At 37.0% G+C, this 20,988-nt stretch overlaps 1 protein-coding gene across 25 annotated transcripts in view; it reads left to right on the top strand.

Annotated features, from left to right (window-relative positions):
• Window positions 1-20,988, top strand: part of Tlk (Tousled-like kinase) — a 130,608-nt gene that overhangs the window by 81,550 nt on the left and 28,070 nt on the right. For 6 of the 25 annotated variants that reach the window (XM_073974731.1, XM_073974727.1, XM_073974728.1 and 3 more), the window contains exon 2: window positions 16,722-17,966. The exons of 2 other annotated variants lie outside the window; for them this stretch is intronic. In XM_073974731.1, the coding sequence (XP_073830832.1) occupies window positions 17,535-17,966 (432 nt within the window). In that variant the 5' untranslated portion in view covers window positions 16,722-17,534. Of the gene's footprint in view, window positions 1-60; window positions 9,082-9,152; window positions 11,123-15,379; window positions 16,226-16,721; window positions 17,967-20,988 lie in introns of those variants that run through there. 17 more of the 25 variants (XM_073974736.1, XM_073974735.1, XM_073974738.1 and 14 more) reach the window with 14 other exon arrangements.

Raw genomic sequence — 20,988 nt, 5'->3', positions numbered from 1 at the left:
AATTGCCAATGAGCATCAGTCCCTTGCTCTATTAAATAATAATAAATCATAAACCTGTAGGTTGATTTCGACACAATCAAAATTGATGCATTCTGTATGTGCCTGGTTTTGCACATCATCATAATTTGAGGTTCATTTCGCAAAACATCATTATCTCTGTATTCGCAGAGTTAATCATTACATTTGGTGCCATCTCGCTATAGCGGTGAGTTTTAATTACCATTATTAAAGAAGGGAATATGTGAGCAATCAAAAACTGTTTTGTTGTTTCTTTATTACATACATAGGATTGGCACCCACTACCATACTAAGTACTCTCCCACGCGGGACATTGAAGGGTCGACCAAAATACTGGTTTTTATTGCACTTGTTCTTGGACAGCTACAAAACAACATCTGCGAGAGTTTCAAGTGTTCTGCTGTACCACTACGGTTTCGCCTGGCTAGTCAACAGTTTACGAAAAAGCAGTGCTAAGCAACAATGTCTACCTTCTAACCACGTGAACGAGTTATAAAATCTGAATCAAATGATTAATCAGAAGCCCTCCGGTTTGTTAATCATCGTCAAAATTTTGCTTTGCTTTCACGAAGGAGCCGCCTGTTTCGGGTTATTGTTATGAGTGCTATTCCATATTAAATCAGTAATTTAACAACGCGAAATTCATTATAAGCCTCATATAGCGTAAGGTAACAAGTTCAAAGTTTTAAAACAAGACAGTGCTGCAAGGGTTTAACTAACCTGAAACCATAAAGCCCGCAAATCAACCTTTCGCGCAGTGTCAGTGTGAATCCCCGTTTAAATAATTACAAAATTCAGTAATTCTTCTTCAAATGAATGATGGTTAACTTCCCTGTTGATTATTAACTATGTCTGTTTTTACTGGCTTAGCATAATAAGGAGAAAAAAAACCCAGCTTGGTTCTTAACCAGTGCATAATATTTGTTGAATCAGTCGTGCGAGACCGTATTTTACAATACTTTATGTGATTTAGTGTTAAAGCAAGATTACGGTGTCAATCCACTAGGCACCACTGTACCGAATTTGTTTGTGATTTTTTTTTTGTAGGTTATGCTTTACCCATTTCGTTACAAGAATATTTCATGAACACACAGACATACAAGAACAAGTAAATTTGCATACGTACAGTCGGGACTGCAATGAGCACCCTTTAATTGCCTTTTGGTGGTAGTTTTCATGAAGTCTGTCTTGTAGCTATGTACTCAGTAAAGTCTAACTTTGTTCTCTCTAATTCTTACCGCGTTTGATGCTTTGTAACCGAACAAAAGTGTACCAAAACAAAATCCATAATATCTCTCTCGATAGAAACAAGCACGCTGCCCACAGCCCCCCATCGGAAGGCCTTTCGACGTTGGAGCGCTCTACTTGATGGCACGTAAATGTGAGTACTTAATGTTTCTCTTATTTTTATCTGTATCTTTTTGGTATTTATTTGTTTCGGTGACAACGGTAATTGCTCTAAGCGTTTAAATACATTAAGGTGGGTTTACGATCGCACCTTCAAAACGAACAAAAATTGTTGAACTTACATTAGGATTAATTTTTAACTGTTCTGCCAATCAACGTTTATAATTTGAATATTTTGTAATTATTATAAACAAATTATATACTTTATGCTTAAATTTAATGTTATCGATAGCCAAACGATGTTAATCTCTATATTAAGTCTACCGCTAGGAATAAGTAGAGTATGAATACTTTTGTCAATAAACACATTATGGATTTAGCCTGAACTCATAATTATCCTGTTTGATTTCCAGACTAAGTAGATAGTTAGGTCACCACACAGTTGGGAGCATAGACGATGTCTTTGTGAAGGTAACTAGTTCTATGATTTGGTTGGGAGGGCTGTTAGGCGTGAATCCACCACAGCGCCTATCGTTTGTAAATGCACCATGGAACTAATGCCTGATTTCCGTCTGTTCTATCACCTTTGCTTATTCTATTTTTGCACGTATAAATAAAATAATTGTAGTGTAGCTTCAATATGCACCTGGCTAGAAAACATTCGAACCTACCCCTCCGACGAGCCTGTAGGCCGGTCCAAAGTACGTGCACTAGCCATTCTAACATCCGCTATGCTTTCTCATACGTTATATGCTACATAAATAATTATTTTTGGCGCCCAGACGTGAGACCCGAACGAAATTCATTGTTGTATCCATCTTTTTTATATCAGTCAGTTCAAAAGTCAGATGTTCGGCTCACAATTTAACTTTCTTTTCTTTTTATTTTTCCACTTCATTTTTCTTATCTGAGATTATTTCATCGCAGGGATTATGTGAAGGATCGAGAATTTTAAGTTCATTCCTGTCCATCCCGTTTTGATAATAGTCTTCCTCCAAAATCACTCTAAGGTGTTATAACATAGGTATATGATTGGACGGATTGCTGACTCTGGACAGCGGTGCCGGATCAGACCACAGTTAGATCTTATGTAATAATGCCTTATTTTCACCAGCTACCTGGAACCTGGAACCAATTAGATTCCATCCGGTCTGGACCTTCTGTCGTCTTTCTCCTTTCATAATTTTTTCAGGTATTTGTTTAGTGGTCATTTGCATAATTTGAAGTGACAAACCTATCGAAAATGTCAGTGAAATCAAACAGGGATTTTTTTATTGTGTTGTAAAAAAAAAACAAAATATTTTTCTTGGATTTTGTCGTTATCATTTATAAAACATTTTTGAGAATAAGATTCGCAATACAAATTTCAACAAGTTTTGTAAGACTTGTAGGTGAATATTTAAGGAAGTTTTTTTGGGTTAAAGTCGCGATTACCAGCGATAAGGGAATATAACTGTTAGGATTATCTTATAAGTCGCAAATTATGTTTCAAGAATGAAACATTGATGAGTTGATTGTGGAAAGTAATACGCATCGAATTTTAATTGCTTAAAGTTGGATCGTCTTTTTGGTATAGATGGTCATTTTATTTCTAACCACAATTAGTTATACATAGTGGCATTTTTTTTTTGGTATGTCCGAGGGGCATCTGTTCAATATTCATTCTTGGAGCACATCCTTAGTTTTTCGTTTTAAATTTGCCTATTGGGAAAGGTTTTCTACTTACTTTTGGCAGCCAACAACATTATATGGCCGCAAGCCAATGAGTTGCTTCCGTATGAATGTTTTGCGGTTGTGGTTTAAGTGAATTTTGAAATTTGTTGAATTACGAATCATACCTTCGAAATTTATAATTATACTGCTACATATTTTCGCCAGCTTTATATGATTATTGATTTTGTTTAGCCGTATTTGAAATATCGGTACATAACTGAGTATTTAAACCAACATTTTTGTCAAAACTATTGTAAGAGTGTGCAATAGTTCCACATGCTTCAGTATATGTCTAGTGTCCATTAGTATTTTGGCATTAGATTACTCAAATTATTTGGATAACTACCCTTTTCATAAATTCAGGGAATCATTCTGTGAAAGTGGTGACGTTGTCTTTGCCTTGGTAGGTTATTATTATTTCGTGTCGGTGGTATAGAGTTCTTTTTAGGCGAACTTATCAACTCCTGAGGAAAAGGTGCTCACTATTTATAACCTGTTCACTGGTAAAATTAAAGATTCGCTAATTTTGGGTAAAGATTTCTCGAGAGCTTGGTCATAAAGCTTGGGTTTTTATGCCATTTTGTTATGCTGCTGTCTGAATATAATTAATCAGCGTTATTTTGATCTCCAGGGGCATTAGTATATAAAACGTATTACGTTATAGTTTTCTCCATATAATGGCATCTAACGCAGGAGAGAAGTCTGCTCTGCCAATTGCAGGCAATGCCGTTTGTTGCGACGCTTGTGAAGAAACTATTACTTCAGCCTCGACTGCCCAGAGAATTTCATGTGGTCATATTTTTCATAAGGCCTGTCTCGAAAAGGGCATCAAAACCAGACCATACTGTCCAGTATGCAATGTCCGAATCGGGACTGCGCCAGGCACCTCAAGCCCATCGAGTGTGACGACTAGGTCTCAGTCGAAGCAAGCCGCTACTGCAATGCCTTCTGATTCAGTTTCGACTCAAGTAGGTAATGCTGCCAATAATAACAATAATGCCCATACTACGGGGTTGCCAGAGAGGGAGGTTATAATGCAAATAGTAACAAATATGGTTACTGCCCAACAGGATCAGCTTATGTCCGACCTTAGTGCTCAAATGAGCCAAATGATCGAGACTCAGGTTGCAACAAGCCTATCCAGATGGGTGCCTCCCACCTCACAAAGTAGGCCACCTCAGCCACAAACCTCACCTCAGCAGATGCAGACCCTGCCAGATGTTGAGCAACAAACCTTTAGAGATCTTTTTGGGATAAACTCACGTCCCCAACCGCATACCTCACCTCAAGTGAGACATCCTCCAAGCACAGTTCCATCGGCATTAAACATTTCGTCTTATGGTAACTCAAGCGAATTAAACTCTCGGCCTGACAAAGTTTTACAAATAATGTCGAACTGGAAGCTGAAGTTTAATGGTGGTTTGAATGGCCTCACAGTTGACAACTTCATATACCGCGTGGAAGCACTGACAGCACAAACTCTGCAAGGGAACTTCGATTTGCTTTGTGGAAACGCCTGTTCGTTGTTCGATGGCAAAGCAAACGATTGGTTCTGGCGGTACCATAGGTCTGTAAGTAATATTAGGTGGCAGGATCTGTGCAAGGCTCTTCGAGAGCAATATCAGGATTCGAGGACAGACATAGATATTAGGGAATTAATCCGTGAACGAAAGCAAAGGGCAAATGAATCTTTCGATAGTTTCTATGAGTCTATAGTGACTTTGACCGACCGCTTGAAAACTCCTTTGTCGGAGGAAATGTTAGTTGAAATCCTTCGAAGGAATTTACTTCCTGACATTCAGCACGACATTTTAAATTTGGAAATAAAGTCGTTGCAGCTCTTGCGCGATACTTGTAGGAGACGGGAGTTTTTTATGGCGGATATGCGTAGGAAGTATGGGGTAGCGGTATCAAAACCGAACCCTCTGCCTAAGCGCATATGTGAGGTGGAATTCCGTGAGGATGATGTTGCTGGAGTGTTAAGTTCACCAGATGATGAAATTTCCGCCATTAGTTTGATATGCTGGAACTGTGGGAAGAATGGTCACCGTTACCAAGATTGTCTTGAAGAAAGAACGGTCTTTTGTTATGGGTGCGGTATGGCTAATACCTACAAACCCAACTGCTCTAAATGTGCTTCAAAAAACTCTCGTTTCAGTGCACCGAAGAGTGCACAACCACAGACACGAACTTTGAATCCCGACCTCGAATAGAAATTCTAAAAAGACCCATTTCTAATACACCCAACCCAGATTCCCTTACTGTTAATAAGTCAGAACCTACCGGCCATCGCCTCTCGAAGTCTGATGTTACATCCGAAAATATTTGTTCCCCAGCCAATTATCCATCCTTCAAACCGTTGCATGTCCGGATTATGGAGTATAACCAAGCGCGTCTACGAATTTTCAAGGAGGATGGCAGGAAGTCTAGATCAGCTATTCGCATGAAGTCATTTTGGAGTAAAATAAAAGATATGAAAAAGAAACTGGTCTGTTCGATCCTGGACCAGCCGTCGGATGTAAGGCCATATGCCGAAGTCACACTCTTTGGTAAGAAGGTCCTAGGGCTATTGGACACAGGTGCCTCCATTTCCTGCATCGGTTCTGAGGTTGCAAAGGATTTCCTTCTATCAAATGCGCCTTTTAAAAAGTTAAACACTATCGTACGGACAGCTGATGGGAGGGGTCAGGATGTGAGGGGGTTTGTCGAAACACTCATTTCGTTCAAGGGCAGTGAGAGGCCCATTACTATTTTCATTGTTCCATCCTTGGACAAGGATTTATTTCTCGGAATTGACTTCTGGGAAATGTTCAACTTACTCCCGTCTGAATTTCGCTGTAAGAAACTTTTGCCCTCGTCGTGTATAAATGAACTTTCTGCTCAGATTCCATTATCGGACTGCCAGAGAACCAGGTTAAGTCATGTTGTGTCCTTGTTTCCTTCATATTCTAAGGAAGGTTTAGGCCGAACCGATGTGCTGTCCCACAGCATTGATACGGGTGAAGCCAAACCGATTAAGCAACGCCACTTCCCCGTATCTCCAGCTATTGAAAAGCTGATATACGAGGAACTGGACCGCATGATTCGGTTAGACGTGATCGAGGAATCTAATAGTGCCTGGTCTTCTCCAGTGGTTTTGCACCGGAAGCCAGGCAAAAATAGATTATGCCTTGACAGCAGAAAACTGAATTCAGTAACTATAGGAGATGCCTACCCGTTGCCTCAAATTGACGGCATTCTAAGTAGATTGCCAAAAGCTCAGTTCATCACTAGCTTGGATCTGAAGGATGCCTTTTGGCAGATTCCTTTGGATCAGAAATCAAGAGAAAAGACAGCATTTACCGTCCCTGGGAGACCGCTGTACCACTTTAAAGTAATGCCTTTCGGGCTTTGCAATGCCCCGCAGACGATGTCCAGGTTAATGGATAAAGTGGTACCTCCGGATCTCAGGGCGGAAGTGTTTGTCTATCTCGATGATCTTCTGGTCATTTCGGAATCTTTCAATCGGCATCTGGAAGTTTTGGGCGTTGTGGCTAGGAGAATTCGGGAATCTGGATTGACCATTAATGTTGAAAAGAGCCACTTTTGCGTTCCAGAAGTTAAGTACCTGGGCCATATTGTGGGCAATGGGGTTATTAGAACGGATTCAGAAAAGGTAGCCGCCATTACCGAATTTCCTGCCCCGAGATCAGTGAAACAGGTTCGCCGATTCCTTGGCATGACGGGGTGGTATAGGAAGTTTATTAGGGATTATGCTTCGATTACCACGCCTATAACAGATCTGTTGAAAGGGAAGAAGAAATTTGTATGGACCGATGAGGCCCATAAAGCTTTTGAGGTTTTGAAGTCACACTTGAGCTCAGCCCCTGTTTTACACAGCCCAAATTTTTCGCAGCCGTTCTTCATACACTGCGACGCGAGTAAAACAGGTATAGGAAGCGTATTGGTACAGAAGAATGCGGAGGGTGAAGAGGTTCCTATCGCCTTTATGTCGAAGAAGCTCAACAAAGCCCAACGCAATTATTCAGTTACCGAACAGGAATGCTTAGCAGCAATGCTAAGTGTTAAAAAGTTTAGACCGTACGTCGAAGGGCATGAGTTCACTATCATCACTGACCATGCGTCATTGAAGTGGCTCATGTCCCAGACCGATCTTAGTACACGGCTGGCTCGGTGGGCTTTAAAACTGCAGGGGTACAAATTTCAGATTCAACATAGGCGTGGTAACTTGAACATAGTTCCTGATACCCTTTCTAGAGCCAACACCGAGGACTTGTCTGCTCTCGGGATCGAAAGTTTAACTAATGTGGAGACCGAGTCAGGGTTTTTCATAGACTTGAACTCTGTTCACTTTCAATCCGAGGAATACCAGGGTCTCTTGGCGAAGATTGAGAAAAGCCTCGATCAGATGCCCGACATAAAAATATTGGATGGCTACATATACCGACGAATGGAACATGCAAATGGTGATCAGCTTCACGACGACCTTGTTTGGAAATTATGGGTTCCGCGGGAGTTGGTGCCAGATGTACTCAAAAAGGCCCATGATGATCCGGTTTCGTCCCATGGCGGGATTAACAAAACACTTGCCAGGATACGTCAATTTTTCTTTTGGCCTAACTTGGCTGCAGATGTTAGGACCTACGTTAACAATTGCGAGATTTGTAAGTCGACTAAACATCCCAACACAGTGTTACGACCTCCCTTGGGGAAGACTTCGGAGTCTATGAGGTTTTTCCAGAGGCTTTATATAGATTTTCTTGGTCCGTACCCGAGATCTAAATCCGGCAATATCGGGATCTTTATAGCTTTGGATCATTTTTCAAAGTTTCCATTTTTGAAACCTATTAAAAAATTTACAGCTGATGTCGTAGTGGATTATCTTGAGTGCGAACTTTTCCATACCTTCGGGGTGCCGGAATCCATCGTCTCAGATAATGGTTCACAGTTTAGGTCTACCGTATTTAGCCAACTGCTCAAAAAGTACGGTGTTAACCATATTTTTACTGCTATTCACTCTCCTCAGGCTAACGCCTCCGAGAGAGTGAATCGCTCGGTTCTGGCAGCGGTCAAGGCATATATCAAGCCTGACCAAAAGAATTGGGACGAACTATTGAGTAGTATTTGCTGTTCTCTACGTTCGTCGAGACACTCGGCTATTGGTACATCACCCTACTATCTGGCTTTCGGCCAGAATATGGTCACCAATGGTGCTGTTTATGGCTTGCTTCGCCGGCTTGGGATGCTGGAAGATCGAGCTGTTCGATTCGACCGCAACGACTCAAGGGACATTGTGGCTATGCGAGCGGCTGAGATGGAGCAAAAGCAGTTTGTGAGAAACGAGAAGACGTACAATTTACGATCAAGGGAAGTTCATTTTAAGGAGGGACAGGAAGTGTTCCGCAGGAATTTCCGTCAAAGTAACTTTGAGCAGGGTTACAATGCTAAGCTTGCACCTACCTTTCTCAAAGCCCGTGTGAGAAGAAGACTGGGCAACTCTTACTATGATTTGGAGGATCTTAATGGCAACTCAGTGGGGACATACCATGCTAAGGATATCCGCCAATAGTGCAACTTTTTTTATCTTGCAAGTGTCATCAGCCTCTGGTATGTGTTGCATCCCCGAAGTCTGATTTTGGCGGGGGGGATTGTAGGGGAGACACTTGCTCTTATTTTTCTTTTTCTTCAGGAATCACTGGGCACGCTAGTCGTGCTAAATGATCGTACGCGCCATCTATTTTTGATGTTCCCTTTTCATAACTAGTTAGATGATTATGTTAGTAACATTCTTAGAGTAATATTTTGGCATTTCGGCTACTAGCCTGGAAATTCGTTTGCTTACTTTGATTTTTGCTAGGTCTCTTTGCATTGATATGAGATTTGCTCGGCCATTTTGCCGATTGACCCATATCCAGATTGTCTTTGCGGAAATTTACTGATCTCGTTTGAAAATTAGTTGTCAAGTTTTTTTTCATGCGATTTGTTTTTTTCTTCCTTATACTGGTAAGCAAATAAATTGCCAATGAGCATCAGTCCCTTGCTCTATTAAATAATAATAAATCATAAACCTGTAGGTTGATTTCGACACAATCAAAATTGATGCATTCTGTATGTGCCTGGTTTTGCACATCATCATAATTTGAGGTTCATTTCGCAAAACATCATTATCTCTGTATTCGCAGAGTTAATCATTACATTTGGTGCCATCTCGCTATAGCGGTGAGTTTTAATTACCATTATTAAAGAAGGGAATATGTGAGCAATCAAAAACTGTTTTGTTGTTTCTTTATTACATACATAGGATTGGCACCCACTACCATACTAAGTACTCTCCCACGCGGGACATTGAAGGGTCGACCAAAATACTGGTTTTTATTGCACTTGTTCTTGGACAGCTACAAAACAACATCTGCGAGAGTTTCAAGTGTTCTGCTGTACCACTACGGTTTCGCCTGGCTAGTCAACAGTTTACGAAAAAGCAGTGCTAAGCAACAATGTCTACCTTCTAACCACGTGAACGAGTTATAAAATCTGAATCAAATGATTAATCAGAAGCCCTCCGGTTTGTTAATCATCGTCAAAATTTTGCTTTGCTTTCACGAAGGAGCCGCCTGTTTCGGGTTATTGTTATGAGTGCTATTCCATATTAAATCAGTAATTTAACAACGCGAAATTCATTATAAGCCTCATATAGCGTAAGGTAACAAGTTCAAAGTTTTAAAACAAGACAGTGCTGCAAGGGTTTAACTAACCTGAAACCATAAAGCCCGCAAATCAACCTTTCGCGCAGTGTCAGTGTGAATCCCCGTTTAAATAATTACAAAATTCAGTAATTCTTCTTCAAATGAATGATGGTTAACTTCCCTGTTGATTATTAACTATGTCTGTTTTTACTGGCTTAGCATAATAAGGAGAAAAAAAACCCAGCTTGGTTCTTAACCAGTGCATAATATTTGTTGAATCAGTCGTGCGAGACCGTATTTTACAATACTTTATGTGATTTAGTGTTAAAGCAAGATTACGGTGTCAATCCACTAGGCACCACTGTACCGAATTTGTTTGTGATTTTTTTTTTGTAGGTTATGCTTTACCCATTTCGTTACAAGAATATTTCATGAACACACAGACATACAAGAACAAGTAAATTTGCATACGTACAGTCGGGACTGCAATGAGCACCCTTTAATTGCCTTTTGGTGGTAGTTTTCATGAAGTCTGTCTTGTAGCTATGTACTCAGTAAAGTCTAACTTTGTTCTCTCTAATTCTTACCGCGTTTGATGCTTTGTAACCGAACAAAAGTGTACCAAAACAAAATCCATAATATCTCTCTCGATAGAAACAAGCACGCTGCCCACAGCCCCCCATCGGAAGGCCTTTCGACGTTGGAGCGCTCTACTTGATGGCACGTAAATGTGAGTACTTAATGTTTCTCTTATTTTTATCTGTATCTTTTTGGTATTTATTTGTTTCGGTGACAACGGTAATTGCTCTAAGCGTTTAAATACATTAAGGTGGGTTTACGATCGCACCTTCAAAACGAACAAAAATTGTTGAACTTACATTAGGATTAATTTTTAACTGTTCTGCCAATCAACGTTTATAATTTGAATATTTTGTAATTATTATAAACAAATTATATACTTTATGCTTAAATTTAATGTTATCGATAGCCAAACGATGTTAATCTCTATATTAAGTCTACCGCTAGGAATAAGTAGAGTATGAATACTTTTGTCAATAAACACATTATGGATTTAGCCTGAACTCATAATTATCCTGTTTGATTTCCAGACTAAGTAGATAGTTAGGTCACCACACAGTTGGGAGCATAGACGATGTCTTTGTGAAGGTAACTAGTTCTATGATTTGGTTGGGAGGGCTGTTAGGCGTGAATCCACCACAGCGCCTATCGTTTGTAAATGCACCATGGAACTAATGCCTGATTTCCGTCTGTTCTATCACCTTTGCTTATTCTATTTTTGCACGTATAAATAAAATAATTGTAGTGTAGCTTCAATATGCACCTGGCTAGAAAACATTCGAACCTACCCCTCCGACGAGCCTGTAGGCCGGTCCAAAGTACGTGCACTAGCCATTCTAACATCCGCTATGCTTTCTCATACGTTATATGCTACAATTATCGGAACGGAATTAAAAAAATAAATTTTTAAAAATTGTGAACAGTTAAAATCAAAATTTTAAAAAAAACACATTGTAAAAAATTGATATTTTTTCGGACTCCGTCAGCAGTTTTTTAAAGACTCTCGGTAAGCATATGATTTATGTGTATAATAGTCCCAAAAAAACATATAAAGACCGGAGCATCCGTTTTCGAGCAACAGTGGTGCCCACTTTCAAAAGTGCCACTTCGAGGAAAAGACGTTTTTAGATTCTATGCTACATACAGAACACAATAAATGTTTCCTTTCGATAGCTAATATCTAGGTAAATTTTTGTCCGATGGACTGAAAATTTTGGCACAAAAAAATTAGATTTTTCGAATTTTATATGAGATATGAATTCAATAGAAAAAAATCATAATATTTAGTTGTCTTTGCTATAGCAAGATTTTTACTATTTCGATGATCTTAGCCTAATTTTTAAGAATATAGGCTGCCGTTGTCGTTGATGTGTTTCCAAATGAAAATATAAGAAAATTTTAACAGTTTTGGGGATATGGTGCGAAATCTATACAAGTTATGGAATTTTTAGATACATATATTATAAAATTTGAGGTAATAAATGTAGGTTTTCCAGTTCAATATTTGTCCAAATATTTTATTCTGACCCTTATCTACAAATTTGCTTCAGAGGTCAGAAGAAGATTTTTATTGGTTTCAGAGATATAGCCCCGAGCTGCTTTAAAAAGTCGATAATTAAAAATGTTTGGAGGGGGCCATAAATTCTAAGCTGGATCTGACTCAACAAAACGCTTTTGTACTTTGGGCCTGTACTTTCAGAAAATCCTCACTTCATATTGTTTGCACAAGATTACCTTAAAAATGCTGCACAGTGTTATTTACCGGAAGAGATAGAGTCTGATTCAGGATTACTTTTTACTTTTAATATAATGGAAAAAAGAAGCATTATAATTTTTTTTATTTGTTTTGTTTATTGTTTAAGATTCAATCTCATTTTGATTGCTTAAGTGGAGTATTCCCCCATTGGCTCAACTTCATTTAATATCCTCTATTACAGAGAGTAATGTTTTTCAAAACGAACTGACAGTGTTGCAAAATTTTACTAAAAAGGCATCATTTCAAAAACTGAGAAGCCAATTGATAATTCCCTTCGCCGGGATGAAATCATGATATTGGTAGCGATCAGTAAAATTTTGCAACACTGTCAGTTCGTTTTGAAAAACATTACTCTCTGTAATAGAGGATATTAAATGAAGTTGAGCCAATGGGGGAACACTCCACTCAAGCAATCAATTTTTTTAACTGTACGATTAGAAGTTTTTGGACTCGACACTTTGACAAACACTTTGATGGACTTAGTTCTATATAGTTTTGACAAATAACAATCGATCCTTATTGAACCCCACTTAAATATTCGCTAATAATAAGCTAATTAATTTTAGAAATGAATCTTATTTTGAGAGGCACTCCTCGCGATAGTTACCGCGCCCATAAGCTATTTTAGTTGGTCACCGTAGGATTTAAAGCTTTGTCAGAAAGCATGAACTTGTTCACGAAAAATAGGATATCGCTGTAAACAAGACTACAAAATGTCCAAAGGATCCTCGAACAGTTTTTAAACTGCAGTTATGTTTGACTTGTATGAGTGACCTGAAGATGTTGTCCAAACATATTCTCTAGGAACTTGATGTACTTTTGGAAATAATTTTGCGAGTGGACGAAGATAGTCCATAATAGGTTCAATATGACTTAAATTTAATTTGGACAAAACATTACGAGATCCAAAACTTGGAACAAATCAGTTGATCCGTTCGAGAGTTATCATGAGTTCCAACCTGCCAGACAAACAGAGATACAGACGGATGGACTGTGGTAAGTACTTCCATCATGTCTGAAATGAATATCGTCCAAACATATCTGTGTGGAGTCTAAAATCATTATTTATGCTATTTGTTTATCCTATTTGTATCGTATCCTAGTGTATATAATCTCGTAACCTTAAAGTCTACGCCTACAATTATACTTCGGTAATGATAAGGAAAAAAATCAAGTGACGCACAAAAATTCATTTGTCTTCATTATTTTCTCATACCGTTTAGCAGCAAATTTGTCTAAAATAGAATAACAAAATTTTTGCGATGGCAGTAGTAGTGTAGTCCACGAAGGACCGACCCTTCTTACATTGTATCCAATAGACATTTTTTCATATACTTCCGTTCACACAATACTGAACTCGTTATTTTTGTTGTTACAGGATGAGTTTTAAGCCTCGAGAGCTCTATATAGTTCGAATATGACATAAATGATATGACATGAAGAAGTAATTCAGATTTCATTGGAAGTTTCTCTCAAAAATAGCATACAAACAAACATTTTTAAAATATTTCTTACAAAACTTGTTAATGATGTACATTTTCTGTTCAGAAACTTAAGAAAATATATGTTTTAATTTGAAATCTGCAAATATACAAACATTTGTATGAGATAAAAATATAATAACTAGTTACAGCAGCTTAACAAATTTTGTTCGACCAAACCATTTCGGGGGGGGCCCGGGCCCCCTGTGCCCCCCCCCCTGCGTACGTCCCTGGGTTGGCATGTAAGGATACACCAATATTACCCTCCAAAGTTTTTGGCACTTTTAAAAGAAGGCCCGATTGCTTAAAAGGTCTCAAATATATAATTTTTATAAACAATTTTCTCGCAAAAAAATTCTCGGCGCTAAGTGGGTTAATCAACTTTAAATTGTCTTAAACGGATTTCTTTCACACATACATTATTACATTATACCCCGGTTACACTTAACCGGATTAACCCAGTGGGTTTGTGTTTCAAGTGTCAATTCCATAGTGCAAACGTCAAATAAATCCTCGCGAAGTGGCTTAACCCGGCAAAAAGATGTAGTGTAACCGTACTGTTACATTATTACAAAACCATTATTTTAATGAGCGACATTTTTGGTCGTATCAAAGTGTTTTTACTACCCTCGATAGCCTACTACAGGCTGAGGCTATAACGAACAATGAAAGAAAAAATCTGTATGATAAGATCAAGATATGCATATTCGTCATCCCATGGAACCTGAAGAAGGTAATCTAGGTTCTATCTCAGGCGATGTTATGCAAATTCAACCCGATGTGCACAGTGCCCGGGGTGGTATTATCGAATTAATTAGACTTATTACGAATATTTGTGCGCCACTGTTAAACTAACTTTTTCACATATACTACTTCTGCGATTTTTTTTTTTGATGATTTTGTTTTAATCATAAAAAAACAGGAAAGATTAAGAGATGGATGGGTAAAATTAAATAAAAAAGGAACCCACAATTATTTGTGTGAAGCTGCTGCTTTTTTCATCGAACAAGTAGAACTAAGCGACAGATGGACCCTACAAACAAACCGACCGACCTACCGACAGATTGACAATCAAACACACTCACACGAATACATGCAACATACCTACCTACATTCATAAATATAAATTTCAACTGACATTCTGTCGCTCTGTCTCTGTTGTTATTGGAATATAAGAATGTATGAAATGTGTACGTTTGTTTGTTTGTTGTCGGTCGGCTTGATGTGTTCAGTTGCGACCACGACATTCGACAACAAACCTAATACGATGTGTGTAAGTGGGGGGGTTCCATACACTTTACATACCTACCTAACCTACCAAACGACCGACGAGACCAACCAACTACTTTAACAACAAGCAAGCGACACATTGCTTGCTACAGAAGATAAACACACAGAGGAGGATTATTAGTGCTGTTTTACATTTAAGCGACTTGTCTTACGATTTTTTGTCTCCTCTTTGTGGTGGTTATTCTTGTTAGGCAGAGTTGCAAAACATAGTAAGAGAAATTGAAACAAAATTTAGTTTTGCAATGAATTTTGTGCATAAAAAATCATTTAAAGCATAAAATGATTATTTGTTATAAGCATTTTAAAATTTGTATAACATATTTTTATAAAATACCTTCTTTTTACATTAAGTATTTTTAACAAAATGTACACTTGGTACCATGCTACAAAAAAATGCAACCCTGTGTGTGAAATTTACGAAGATGAGCAAAGAGGAGACAAAAAATCGTAAGACAAGTCGCTTAAATGTAAAACAGCACTTATTATATTGAGAAGGCTCAGAAAACCAAGTCAGTCTGTTAGTCACGCTAGCCAAATAACCAACAACGTCGTCGTCAATTATTAAAGTGTATTATATTTTTTTCTGCTGTATTTGCTTCTGCTATTTCTTTCCATTTGTGCTTTGGCTTTTTTGGGGGTTTTATGTGCGGACTTTATTACCTTTAAGAGTAGGAACAACAACAAGAAGAAAAAACTAACAAAGCAATAATAATAATAACAGCAGCAACAACAACAAAGTGCTGCGCGAGCTCTCCTTTTTTCACACAGAGAATTTTGAGTGAGTGTGGTTGGTATTGTTTCCACAACTGATGTTTGCTGATATTCTTGTTGTTGTTGTGGACTATGACGACGACAACAGACGAGGGAATACTGTTGGTTGCGACTACAACAACAACAACGAGAAGGAATATTGTGTGTTTGTTGGTGCTAGCTGGCTGGCTGTTCATATGTGTTTAGTTGAGTGTGTTTGTGTGTGAAATGTTTGTTTGATTGTTTTGTTGATGGCTTGGCTGGCTGGCTGTTGGTTACGGTGTCTAAGGCACTGACTTAACAGCAACTACAACCACACAACAACAGTGCTAAATGTTCCGACTTACAAACGTGACGTGTTTTTAATTTTTCGAGTGTTGTATTTCTTGGCTTTTTTTTTTGCTTGCTTGGGTCGTTCGTTCGTTGTGTGCTCCCAATTGTGTGTGATACTATATTATTACTACAACAATAACCCGCACACAAAAAGCAAAAAAAAAAAAAAACACACAGCAGCGCACTTCTCTATGAAAAGAATACAAAGAGGCGAGCCAGAAAATAAAATTGTGCAAAAAAATTCAAATGAAAAGAAAATATTCAACTGTAAAGAAGTGTGTAATTTTGAAAGAATTTTAAGTGTAATATTAAATGGAAATTATTTTGAATTATTTTCAATAATAAATAAATTATGCATGGCAAATTATGATAATTGAAAAAACAAAATAACTAATTAAATAAGTTAGTGAGAGTGTAAACAATTTATTAACCAAGCATTCCACCAAAAAAAGTTATAACAACAAAAATTAATAATGCAAATGTTGGACGAAGGTGTTCAAAATTTTAACAAAACTACAGTGATAATCAAAACCACCATAACAACAACAATAACAAATCACCATAATTGTTATTGTCATCGGCCGTTGTCAACCAACAACAGCAACAACAATTGGATTTATTGAAATTTAATTTCTTTTTGTTAATTTTTGTTATATTGTTTTACCCCCTTACTTCCTTCCTCCCCTTTGCAACAACAACAAAACCAACCAACCAACAACAACACCATCATCATCACCATCTAATAATAAAAGAAAATCAATTTAATTTTAGTAGTGCTCTGAGTGTCGTCGTCGTGTAGTTGTACATACCTACCAAACATTCATACAAACAAGTACATACAAATAAATGTGAAAAGAAACAGCAAAACAAGAAAAAGAAGAAGTAGAAAAATAAACAAATTAACATAGTGCAGTGTGTATATAATACACACACACGGATATACATACAAATTTTTATATAAATACATAAGTATATAATTTTGTACATAACAAGAGCAAAGCAAACCAAATGAGCGACGTCGTTGTGGTCGTTTGTATCTACAAAACAAGAACAACAAAAACGACCAGAAGGCAACATAACAGCAGCAGCCGAGCATTATTAGCAGCTGTCAATAAAGCCGGTCGTCGAAAAACAGCTGTTTTAAATCCAACATCGTGGTGTGCGCCGCTCTCGTCATCTCCCCACAACAATTACAACAACAACAAAGTAATAAAAACAACAGCCCTCTGTTGAAAATACTCATACACTTAATCAAAAACAAAGCAAGTACTCACTCAATGTGTTTCCAATAACAACAACAACAAACAAACTCGGAGAAAAATGCATTTCACATAAAAACGCAAAATAAACAAAAGTCCAACAAAAACAACAATCGTGTGTGTGCGCTCGTAGTATCCAACAGAGCCCAGCAGTTGTGTTTTGTCGCGAGTGCAACATTCACCTCAGTGTGTTTTCCTTTTGTTTGAACGAGAGAAAACTGTTAAAAAAGGGGGGCAACACAGTCACTGTCTGTCTCTCTCGCTCTCACTCTCCTTTCTCTCAACAACAACAAAAACGGAAACAAAAAACCCCAATTAAAAACCAATGTCTCTCACTTTGCCAATGTCGTTAATAGAGACCTCAACAATAACAGAAAGTTCAGCACATCGAAATTTTACCAAATATCATCATCATCAAACAACAAATCCTATGGTTGTTATACAAGCAACAACAACAGCAAATTCAAACACAATATCCCACAAAAACTTAACAACAAACAACAATAATAATAGCAATACAAGAACTACAACAAGTAAAAGGACTCGTAAGAGATCAACAACAGATTTTACAGCTGCTGCAGCTGCTGCCGGTTTAATAACAACAACAACAACAGCAAATGTCAATTATATTAATCCCCTAACAACAACTGTAACAAACAACAACAACACCACCACAAAAAGGAATAGAAAGCAACACAATAATCACCATCATCAACTGCAGCAACAACAACAACAAAATATTTATGTTCAACAAAGAGTAAGTACAATAAGAAAAATGAAGAGGAATTATCATCAAAGAAGAACCAAAAAAAAAACTGCAAGATTTGTTTCTTTGGCTGACTGATGGCACCAATTTCAAATATGTATATAACGCCAATAACAAAAACTACAACTGTAAACAATTGTTTTTTCCTTTAAAAGACCCAGAGATTACCAGAAGAGAACCACTGAGACCAAAATTTCTTTTATTCACTCTCCAGTGTTGTATAAATTAGTAGCACGTGCGTTTCTTTACTCCTTTTTTTCCTCTCATTGCTTTCCTTTTTTTCATAAAAATTTAAAAAGATAAAGGAAAATGCATTTGTACAGAAATGCAACAACAACAACAACAATATTATGACACATAATATTTTCTCCCCTTTTTTTCTTTGTCATTTATTTAATTCACCCAAAAAAGAAGGGCGATAATGACAGAAAAACAAATAAATTTTTCTCCAGTCGTTGTCAAGAAAACACGAGAAACAACGAAAATATTCCATAACGATGAGAATGCATTAGAGAATGTAAGCAAGAGATACACAATCCCAGAGAGCTCCCTCTATCACATATTAAAAACAAGGTTTTCTTTCTTTGTTGCTTGCCGTTTCATTATGATAATGTGAATTTAACAAGAAAAAAATTAGAGCAAACGCAAAAAGATAAAAGCAGGCATTAGTAGAGATACGAAATAAATTTCAAACAGAAAACATGAAAAAAACACAATTTGTTGTATATAAAAAGCTACTTTCATAGAATATAAATGAACACCATGTACAATGTACATACATATGTATGTAGTATGTACATAAGTTTGTATGTACATAATAAAATGGAAAAGCAAAAAAAAAAAAAATCATGTAACCCAACAACCAACCAAACTTAAACGAAAGACATCATCAGATTTTTTTTTTTGTTGGCTGCTAGATATTTTTTATTATTTTTTTTTTATTATACTAATACATGCAAACCCAAAGAAACCTTTACTACTTGAACAGCAACTCTCTATGAATATTGTGTGCAGAAATTATTGTTGGTATTTTTTTATAGGTACTTATAAATTTCTTTATTTTAGCAAGTCGAGTTACCCTTCTAATACCTTGTTGTTGGTGCTGTTTGAAAAATCCACATTTCAAATTTTGTGTGTTGCCACCACCTATAATTTCAACTTACTAAGTTGTCAAGAAAATGTGAAAATGTCGTTTTGTGTCGTGAAAGTAATTTTTAGTACCTCTTATTTAGTGGACATTATTCTTTAAATGTATTCTCAATAGAACACAATGAAAGTTATGAAGTTAAATTCCATTTCCAAACGAATAAATTTGTTGATATGAACCTATTTTGTACCTAAAAGAAATAGGACGATCAGCAAAGGAACCATTTTTAAATAAAAAAGCAAGTTAAATAAAACACTGTAAAAACATATGAAGTAAGCTTTCTTTAAGTTACACTAGGCCACATAAAAAGAAAATAAACGGTAGGGACCCAATTGAAGTTGGAAAACATGCAAATTAAATTTAAAATTGCTAAATGTTATTCAATCTACAGTGTTGGTAACATAATTAGCACACCCTACTACCAACATTTATTTTACTTAAAAAGAACTTCAAAAGTATGTAGTTGTATTTAATAATGTAAGAATACAACGCAATACAGAAACTGAAACATATCTGTCAATTTGAATAACCTCCAAAAATGAAAAAAATGCCCTAAATTCACTGGATTGTGACTAGTTTCAATATTTTCGTCCATACCTATTCAGTTTTAAATCCCTTTCGTTTGGGAATAAGTTCCAGTCTGCTAGTTATACTCTCCACCAGTCTCCGAACTTTCAGTGTCAGAAGGGAATTATATGGGGTACACCTTGGGTTCCAAGGACTTATGAAAATTTCAGTTTTTTTAGTGTTTTTATTCCCTCAGCATTTATGCTACACTTACATACGGGCAAAATGTGCCTCATCGAAATAATGGTTTGGTATGTTTGGACGAAATGTGTTTCACACAATTTGGAGTTGATTTAGCCATGTCCGTCCGTCTGTCTGGCTGGCTGGAGCGCACGATAACTCTCTAACGGATCAACCGATTCCGTCCAAAAATTTGGCTTTCGTAATATTTTGCCCAAACTTAGTTTAAGTTCGAAGATGGGTTACATCGGTCCACTCCTTCCGGTACCTCCCCCACAAAAGTTCGAAAATGTTCGGAAAATTTGTGCGCACGATAACTCTTGAAGGGAATAACCGATTTGGCCCATACTTTGTACATCATGAAATTTCTACCAGGCTTAGATGAGGTTCCAATAAGGACTCAATCGGTCCACTCCTTCGGGTACCGCCTACGCAAAATTTCGTAAAAGTTCATAAAAAGTTCGTAAAAAGTTGTTTGAGTAGTTTAAATATTCCTTACTTATTACTTTATTTTATATTAATTTTGTTATATAAACATTATAATGTAGTATACAGCTTAAGGTCGAAAGACTAGGCAAATATGAATTGAAATAAATAAATAAAAAAAAAGTTCAGTTTAGGACCTTCTCTCGAATTGCTTTGATTTTTGTTGTAACAACTTGTATTCACCGGCTCCTATACGACGGTACAATTTTCATCAGGGGCAATTCCATACTCCCTGAAATAAAGCTAAAATAAAATTACTGATGAGTACGATAGCTTATGAATTGAGTATCCGATCTGCACATCCTAGAGTGTCTTCCTAAAATATATGGAAACGGTGGTGATTATATCTTTCAGTAAAATAATAAGGCCAATGGTTTACGATATCTACCTGGAAAAGGATTAAAAATGTACGCTGCAAAAGTGATTCAGAAAAGTTTTTCATAATTTATTCAACATATAACACAATCAACTTTGAGATGAATCAAAAAAATTAACTTCGGTCTAAAATTTGCAAAGGAATTCAAGGTCAAAGTTAAAAAAAATTTCATATTTTGCATCAAAATATGAGTGATTTCGAGTTTTTTATATATTCTAACTATTTAACAAGTAAGAAAGTATCAGTCAGCTGAGCCG

Source organism: Musca autumnalis, unplaced genomic scaffold, assembly GCF_047663935.1.
Source record: "Musca autumnalis isolate F117 unplaced genomic scaffold, ASM4766393v1 scaffold_3, whole genome shotgun sequence".
Lineage (NCBI taxonomy): Eukaryota > Metazoa > Arthropoda > Insecta > Diptera > Muscidae > Musca > Musca autumnalis.
The sequence above is the reverse complement of the archived record's forward strand: the minus strand, read 5'-3'. Positions and strand labels throughout refer to the sequence as shown.